At 54.2% G+C, this 7,990-nt stretch overlaps 1 protein-coding gene across 1 annotated transcript in view; it reads left to right on the top strand.

Annotated features, from left to right (window-relative positions):
- CDH23 (cadherin-related 23) overlaps nt 1-7,990 on the top strand; it is a gene marked incomplete at both ends in the record, with an annotated part of 127,246 nt that overhangs the window by 97,074 nt on the left and 22,182 nt on the right. The window contains 6 exons of the mRNA XM_010294518.1: nt 204-309; nt 726-853; nt 4,172-4,244; nt 4,527-4,643; nt 5,212-5,324; nt 7,405-7,512. Coding sequence (XP_010292820.1) covers nt 204-309; nt 726-853; nt 4,172-4,244; nt 4,527-4,643; nt 5,212-5,324; nt 7,405-7,512 — 645 coding nt within the window. The remainder of the gene's footprint in view (nt 1-203; nt 310-725; nt 854-4,171; nt 4,245-4,526; nt 4,644-5,211; nt 5,325-7,404; nt 7,513-7,990) is intronic.

Genomic DNA, 7,990 nt, shown 5'->3' with positions numbered 1-7,990 from the left:
AATCCAGCCTGTCCAGATGCCTCTGCAGAGCCCTCCTGCCCTCCAGCAGATCAACACTCCCACCCAACCTGGTGTTGTCTGCAAACTTGCTCTGCTCAGTAAAGTCAGCAGACACCAAGGGGAAAGTGCTCTCCGGGCCCTCTCCTATTACATGTCACTGGCACAGCTCCCATGCTCATTTACTCCCTCTGCTCGTGCTCTAGGCGTCTGATGAGGACTCTCCTCCAAACAACCAGATCACGTACAGCATCATGCAGGCGTCTGCCTTCCGCGACTACTTTGATATGGTGGTGTCAGAAGGATATGGAGGTAAGCGCTGGTCCCGGGACCACGGTGGCCCTGACGAGCAGCAGCATGGCTGTGACAAGCAGCAGCAGCTCGGGCTGCATTCACACCCCTGCAAGCAGTGGTGTCAGCAAGATTTAGGAAGCTGCTCCAGCAGCTCCTCTGCTTGTCCTGACCTCTCCTGGGATGCAGTCCCTTGCAGCAGGGCTTGAGCCGAACCGCTGCGGAGCCATGTTTCCGTGCATGTACAGCTCGCTCCAGGTTATGCCAGTGCAAGGAGCTCAGTAATGCCCAGCACTCGTGTTTTCAGGGCGTTGCCACCACAAACAGCCACTGTTGGCTGTGGGGAGGCAGCGTGGATGGGTGACCCCCCAAGCCTGCCCACCGTCCTGCTCCATGTCTGAATGCCCCCCTGACCGCCTCACTTTGCATCCTTTCAGTGATCAGCGTGAACCACCCCCTTGACTACGAGCAGGTGGCCAACGGGGTTATTTACCTGACTGTGATGGCCAAGGATGCTGGCAACCCACCGCTCAACAGCACCGTCCCCGTCACCATCGAGGTGTTTGTAAGTACGGCGCCTGACGATCCTGTCGCGGTTTCCCTGCAATTGCTCCATAGCGGTGCCGTTAATCCGGCCGTAACCCGGCAAGACTATCCCGCCCCGTGGATGTGTACATGTGGATTGCAATTACGTATGTCTCATATATGTATATATGTGTCATATACGTCTCATGTACATAGGTGTCATACATACTGGTAAAAGAAACGCTGTTCCTGACGTTTGGTAAGGTCTGAGTGACAGAGGGCGAGTGAGAGTGTTTCTGAGGGGGTGTCATGACGAACAAGCGCAGACGGGCTGTCCTGACCCCATGCACCTCCTCCCTCTCCTCGGCTGTGCACGATGCACCGGGAGGCCGCTGGAAGTAAAGTGGTAGGAGCCCCAGCTAACCACTGGGTGAGGAGCAGAGCTGGGGACAGGGTGGAGATCGACCCTCTGCCCTTGCTTTTGACTGGGGAGGTTCACTGAGCACCCGCTGAGCCCTTCTCTCAGCTTGCAGCGACCTCCTGGCTGGGATGCTCCCCATGCCGGTAGCCAGAGGCGCTCGCCGCAGCTCGAATGCAGAGGAGAGAGCTTTGACTGCACCTTAGCACCCGTAGTGTCAGAAATTATCAGTCCCTGAATCAATCATGGGCACTTGTTGTTTATCTCCCCGGTGCCGACTGTCCCGGCCAGGCTGCGGGCTTCGCTGTGCATCTCACGTGCCGGCACCAGTGCGAACCCCCTCGAGGAGGGGCTGCTGCTGGGGGAGGGAAAGCATCGTGGCGTTCCTCGGGTAGATTAGATCAGATTGTCACTTTGAGGTGCATTGTGGTTTGAGGACGTCCAGAGGGAGGTATCAGTGATGGAGACAGTTTGCTTGATAACCCATCAGTCTCACGGTGATGGGATCTAAGCCAGACTGGCGACAGCGTCAGTCTGGGAAGGCGAAGAAGACGAAGTCCACGGTGCCGTAGGACGTGAATGAAGTCACATCAGCATGCCTCTCCTCCAGCTCCCTCACTGTGCTCAGGAGAGGGGGAATAAGGCAGTGCGGGGGGGGTTAGCGGTGGTTAAATACATCCTTCCCATGCTGTGCTTTAGACAGCATAAACATCTCTTTCTAAAGAACATACTTCAGTAGGTCATCTCCTCCTGGTTGAGCCTGCACACTGGCGGGGTTTAAGTAGCTGTCACTTCTCCCACTCTCAAGCAAAGGGATTTTCTCTCAACTGGAAAAAAGAAAAGAAAAAAAAACGAGAAAATAAGAAGAAAATGAGGAGGAAGCATTTCACAACGGCAGTTGAGGAACAAGAGCCGTGAAAAGGCAGAACGAGAGTGAGTGTGGAGGGAGGTAATTTTTTTTATCCTTTGGTTGTTGGTTTTTAATAAAGAAGTCAAACTCGCCTTGTAGATTTCCCATTAGGGGACAATACGCTTTTGTAGAGGGAGCCGCCGAATCAGAACTAATAGCACGCCACGCCAGGAGCCGGGGAAATATCACCACTAATAAGTTTCTGCCTCGCTCCCTGCCGCTGACGCCCTGTTCGGGGCGATGAGCCAGCGACTTACACCGTGCCTGTGTCTGGAGAAGAGGGGGTTGTGTGCTTAGTGTGAGTGTTTGCAGTGGTCAGCATCTCTGAAGATGGTATGGTGGCTGTCCAAGGCTGAGGGTCGAGGGACTGTGGGAAGCTGGTTTTGTGGAAGTCGGTGAGGTGGGATCATAAGCGAGGTGGTTTAGCTGGATGCCCTCTCCTGTGGGAGCAGAGGAAGCGTGCCGGGTCCCATCTGGCGTCGCTGCCGAGTGTCACAGGAGGCGTGGCAGGAAGGCTTGCAGCGGGGAGCTTTGGAGTTCACGTTGCTGAAGTGGGCAATGTCCTTCTGAAGTAGAAAAGCCACGCACCGCGTTGCAGGCAGGTGCACGGCAGCTCCGGCCAGATGGAGAGCTGGCCAGGAGCGAGCCCCTGCCTCCTCGGGAGCCGGCTTACCAGGCCGTGGCGGTGCTGAGCACGGCCTGATGAACTCAGGACCGCTAACAAAGTGGCACGACGTCTGCTCTGGCTTGCTTCCACCCAGCCTGGGCAGCGGCAGAGCTCACCGGGATCTGGCTGCAGGTGGCACGTGGATGCGTGTTCAGTCTTACCGTTTCCTTCGCCTTTAACCTGCCTGGACCTCCTGGGCTTGCCCTGGGGCTATGACCCCAACCCAGCTCAGCGAGGAGGAGGAGGGAGATGTGGAGAGCACCCCAGGCAGAAGGCAACTTCATTATTACCCTCGGAGGAGATGCAGTGAAAGCTGAGTGATGCAAAGACTGATTAAAGACCACCTGCTTCCAGCAACGAGAGCAGAGGATGGCAATTTAATTGCAGTACGATGGGCGTCGTTGGCACGTGAAATTGCCTCAGATACCAAGTTCGGTGGCAGCAGGAGCAGCTGAGCCTGCAGGTCCATCAGTGGTCTCCAGGTAGAAAATGTCTCCAGCGCAGCCCCAAGGAAACAGCGAAGTTCGTAACGGTGTTTTAATGTCCTGGCAGCTCCGTCCTTCCCTCTGTAGGCGGTTGGGTTTGGTTCATTTAAGGCAGATTCTTAACATTGTTTAAACAGCACTTAAAGCCCCCCTGGGGGAGCTTTAAACTGGTCTGAAATCTGTTTTGAGGGATGTTTTGAGCAATTGCTCCTGCCTGGTTTCACCAGGCCGGCCGTAGTCACTGGCAGAGACAGGCTTGGAGGGAGCACATTGATATGCATACCAGCTTTCTCCCTAAAAATGCTGTAGCTGCTCTCTCTGCAAACACCCACAGCATTCCTCCGCTTAAACAAAGGTAGCGAAAGCTCAGCAGTTCCCCTGGCCAATCCAGTCTGCTTGGTGGCCTCATGGCCGGGGTGACCCAGAGCACTAAGCCACTTGTGTGCCTCTCTGAGAGGGAGGAGCGGGTCTGCGCACAATGGTGCTGAGCTTCGCGTGGCATTTGTGTCCTCCCAGGGCTTGCGGTGGAGGCAGGAGCAGCTCAGAGGATGCTTGGCTGCAAACGGCAGCGGTTCCTCAGACCTGTTGTGTATTGCCCGGGCTCCTGGATAACGAGATAGTCGGTATTGGCCCCACTGTATGGCTCAGCAAAGTCACTGACAATCGGCTTACCTTAACCTCAGCTGCCTCTGCAGTGAAACCCTGTGCTCAGACCTCTGGTGCCTTACTCCTAAGGCCATCTTCCCCATGCTGATGTCTTGAGCTGGTCACACCTTGAGATGCAGTTGGCCAGGAGCATCCCCGTTACCAGACTTTTGCAGCCACTTGACCATCTTGCCTTTTTCCCAACCAGCCTCTTGACCTTCTTTTTGCTTCAGGATGAAAATGACAACCCCCCCACGTTCAGCAAGCCCTCCTATGTTATAACCGTCATGGAAGACATTATGGCAGGTACGGAGCACGTCTCTGCTCCTTCTCCAGGCTAGCAGAAGGGTCCTGGGGATCTTACAGCCAGAACGGGGTGGGTGATGGCTTTTGGGGGAGATAAAAGCCAGGGACGTGGCAGAATTTCATAGCTGTGGGGTCTGAGGGTTTGGCCCCACTGTGCCTGCAGCCGAGGGGACCCCTTGGCCGGGTGACCTGCAGGAGTGGTGTGGGGGGACAGGGCAGCTGGGAAAGAGCTGCTTCAGGCTGCAAATGCCCAGCCCAGACCTCATTTCTGCCTCCCCCAAGGAGCCACAGTGCTGTTTCTCAATGCCACGGACATGGACCGGTCCAGGGAGTACGGGCAGGAGTCGATCATCTACTCCCTGGAGGGCTCCTCACATTTTCGGATCAATGCTCGCTCAGGTGAGCCTCTGTACATGCTGTCCCTCTTTTCCTTTCAGTTCCCTCTCCTGAATTTCCCATGGTTTTCTTCCCCATCGTTTTTCCTCTTCGCCCTCCCTCCTTCCCTCACCCTTCCCTCCTCTCCCCAGAGCAGCCTGCTCAGGGGACGCAACAATTTAAGGATTCACCTGATTTCAGCCCACCAGCACTTGCATGGTGACTGTGAGAGCTTTGGCAGAGACATCGGCGGAAGCTCAGCTCATGGTGGGAACACCTAAGAAAAGGCTTTGGCTGCAAGGGCTTACATTCGCTAAGGAGCTGCTGCCCGCCTGCCCTTGCTGGCATCGGTTTTGGCTCGTTACGGGCAGAAACGAGCGTGAGGGATCGCACGCAGTCGTTACACGGGCTCCCGTGGGAAGACACAGCACGAAGTTTGCAGGAGCTTGCTGACAAGCTGACCCTTCCAGGGTCCGTTATTTGAAACTGAATCAGAAGAAAGGGCCCATTTGTGGAGGATCCTGCCTCTGGTTTTGAGTGTCCCTTTTTTTCACCAGTGCCCCTATTTGCCATACCTCATCTCTAACTGCAGGAGAAATCACGACAACGTCTTTGCTGGACCGGGAGGCCAAATCCGAATACATCCTCATTGTCCGGGCAGTGGATGGAGGTGTGGGCCACCATCAGAAGACAGGCATTGCTATGGTGAGTGTCTGAAGGAGAATCTCCTTGAGCCACCAGTGCCTGCCTTGGGGCTGGTGTTGGGGAGGGCTGCCCAGGCACCGATGCTTCAGTTCCCCATGCTAGCAGCATTTCGTTTTAGCTGTGTGAATGAGTAAAGAGCATACAGTGGTGTCTACCCTCTTGGGCTGCCCCCACCGCTACTCGTAGCCCTTGCAGAATGACTGTCCGGGCTGTGTAGACTTTGAAATCGGGCTCCCTTTCCTGGCAAGCCATTCACCCAGGAGCAGCTTGACCTTCCAGCACTTTACGAGTCCAGCTCTCCGTGCGAAGGCGGTAATGGATACCTGTTCCACCCGCAGCACGGCTCCCCTTTGTCCATGCCTCTTGAGAAAACGCTTAGTTGGAGAGCCTGCAGGCACACTTACTTGTTCCTGATGACCGCTATTCATGTACTGCGTGGATCAAGGGTTTCCAACCGGTTTGTGATTCATGGGCTGCTCAGAAGGTTCTGGTGGAGGTGCAGGCCATTGTACTGCAGATTGAAGCCTTCTGCTTTGCCTTGCCCTTTGCAGACGTCAGGGAGACCCATCTTTGTAAAAGTCTTTGGAAATACCGGGAGGTCAAAAGCCAAAGATCCATCTCTCGCTGGTCATCGCACCAGGTCGGTTTGAACATTTTGTAACGTTTGGGTGCTTCTACTCCTGGGACGCTTGACTGAGTTTCAGGAGAGATGTCCCATGCAACAGAGGATGATTCAGCGAAATATTGTGGTTGTGCTGAGGAGATCCCTAAAATAATTGTCACTGCTGCTGAGGGCCATCAAGATGTGTATGATCCAGGCAGTAAACTGGAAGCTTCCTATGGAGCCTCCCAGAAGCACATGACAGCCTTGGCCAGGCAATGGCATGGCCTGTCAGATGCTGGGTTCCCCTTTGTGGCTCCAGATGAGATGATGTTCTCCTAATAGCTTTACTGAACGGCAAACCAAGGTTTTTGCAACACAAATTGCAATTAGGAAAAAAAAAATGCATCACTGTTCCTAAAGAGGTAAAGAATATTAAAACTCAGTGGGAAGTGGGTGGCCAATTAAGTTTGTCTGCTGTCATTAGCAAGGATATACACCTGGGACTTAAAGCTATATGTTCCCTATAATAATTTTTCATCTGGAACCAAGGGTCCATTCAGGGGCTTTGCAAGGTCTCCAGGTGATGAACAAGCACCTGGGGTGCTCAGGATAGCAGTGGGTCACCAGCCTTCCCCCAGGGACTTCCCCAGTGCCTTGGCTTGTGTCCGGGGTCACATCCTTGGAGACCGTGGGGTCCAGATTTGCCTCTTCTACCACGGGATGGCACCAGCAGCTCAGCCTGGTGCAGCTGCAGCATTCGATTACTTGGGAGCACAGAAGACCTCAGGAGAAGCTCCACCGAGAGACCCTGCGTGGGGGGTGGCAGGCACCAGGAGCTCCCTCCTGCTCCTCTGCCCCCCTTTCCCTTGAACTGCAGGTCTTCCCTCAGGCACCTTTGTAGACTCACAGGCTGGATTGAAACTGGTGATCAGGAGAGGTGAGAGACTCACAGGCAACAGGATGCATCCCACAGCTCGCTACTGTCACTTACATGCCGTTTCTCACGCTGAAAACAAAGATAGGTAACACTTCAGGGCACCATCCTCTCTATGCTGTCTTGCCTTTGCACCTCCCATCTCCTGATACCGTACCCTCTCCCCATTTCTCATTTATTCCTTTTTTTCTTTTCTTTGGCTTTTTATCAGTCACTCAGTTTTTTCCTGCCTTTCCTGCCACGCTCCTGCTACGCCCTCTCCCCCGCCACCGTGACCGATTTGCATCCCCCTGCGGTGAAGTAGCTGCTCAGAAACACACCTCGTGCCCCCGCTGTTGTTTTAACTGCAAGGCAATGAGTACACATGAGCCAAACCGAGTTTAAATACATACCGAGGAGCCTTGGCTGTGCAGACGCAGGACGTTGTTTTGGTTGTTTTTCTAGGGGTTTTCCCTCCGGAGGGTGAACATGAGTTGGGTCCCTGGTGCTGCCCCAGGACCCAGTACCTCCTGATGCAGCGTTGCTTGCTTGCTCCCTCGCAGGTGAACATCACGCTGCTGGACATCAACGACAACTACCCCATGTGGAAGGATGAGCCATACTTCATTAACCTGGTGGAAATGACCCCCCCCAACTCAGACGTCACCACGGTACGTGCGAGGAAAGGTGGCTGTTGGGCTAAAAGCCTCCTCCTTTCACCCAGCGAGGTTGTCCCTGGAGCAGGGAGTCACCTCCGAACCGGTGTCACCTCTTAACTGGTGTCGCCTCCAGTCAAGCACCATCTTGCAGAAGTCCATTTAAAAAGTTGCTCCTGAGCCTCCTCGCTGATGCCTGTCCTGTGTGTTTCTCCTCTCTGCTGGGATGTATTTTTTTCTCCCCAAATTGTGTGGGTTTTGGCCAAATTCTCCTTTTTTTAGCCTCGCCTGCGACCTCCTTCAAGGACCTCTGAAAGACATTGATTTACAGCCTTTCAAGTCCCTCTGGTGAAATAAAAGAGAAGGAGAGAGGGAGGCTGGTACTCCATCACGCTGGGAGAAAAATGACGGGCACGAAACGGAAAATAAATGAGGGAAAAGTGAAGAGAATCCACAAAATCATATAAGGAGGAAAGCTGCAAAAGAAAAGGAA

The sequence above is a fragment of the Phaethon lepturus genome, unplaced genomic scaffold (assembly GCF_000687285.1).
Source record: "Phaethon lepturus isolate BGI_N335 unplaced genomic scaffold, ASM68728v1 scaffold24189, whole genome shotgun sequence".
Taxonomy (NCBI): Eukaryota; Metazoa; Chordata; class Aves; order Phaethontiformes; family Phaethontidae; genus Phaethon; species Phaethon lepturus.
The sequence above is the reverse complement of the archived record's forward strand: the minus strand, read 5'-3'. Positions and strand labels throughout refer to the sequence as shown.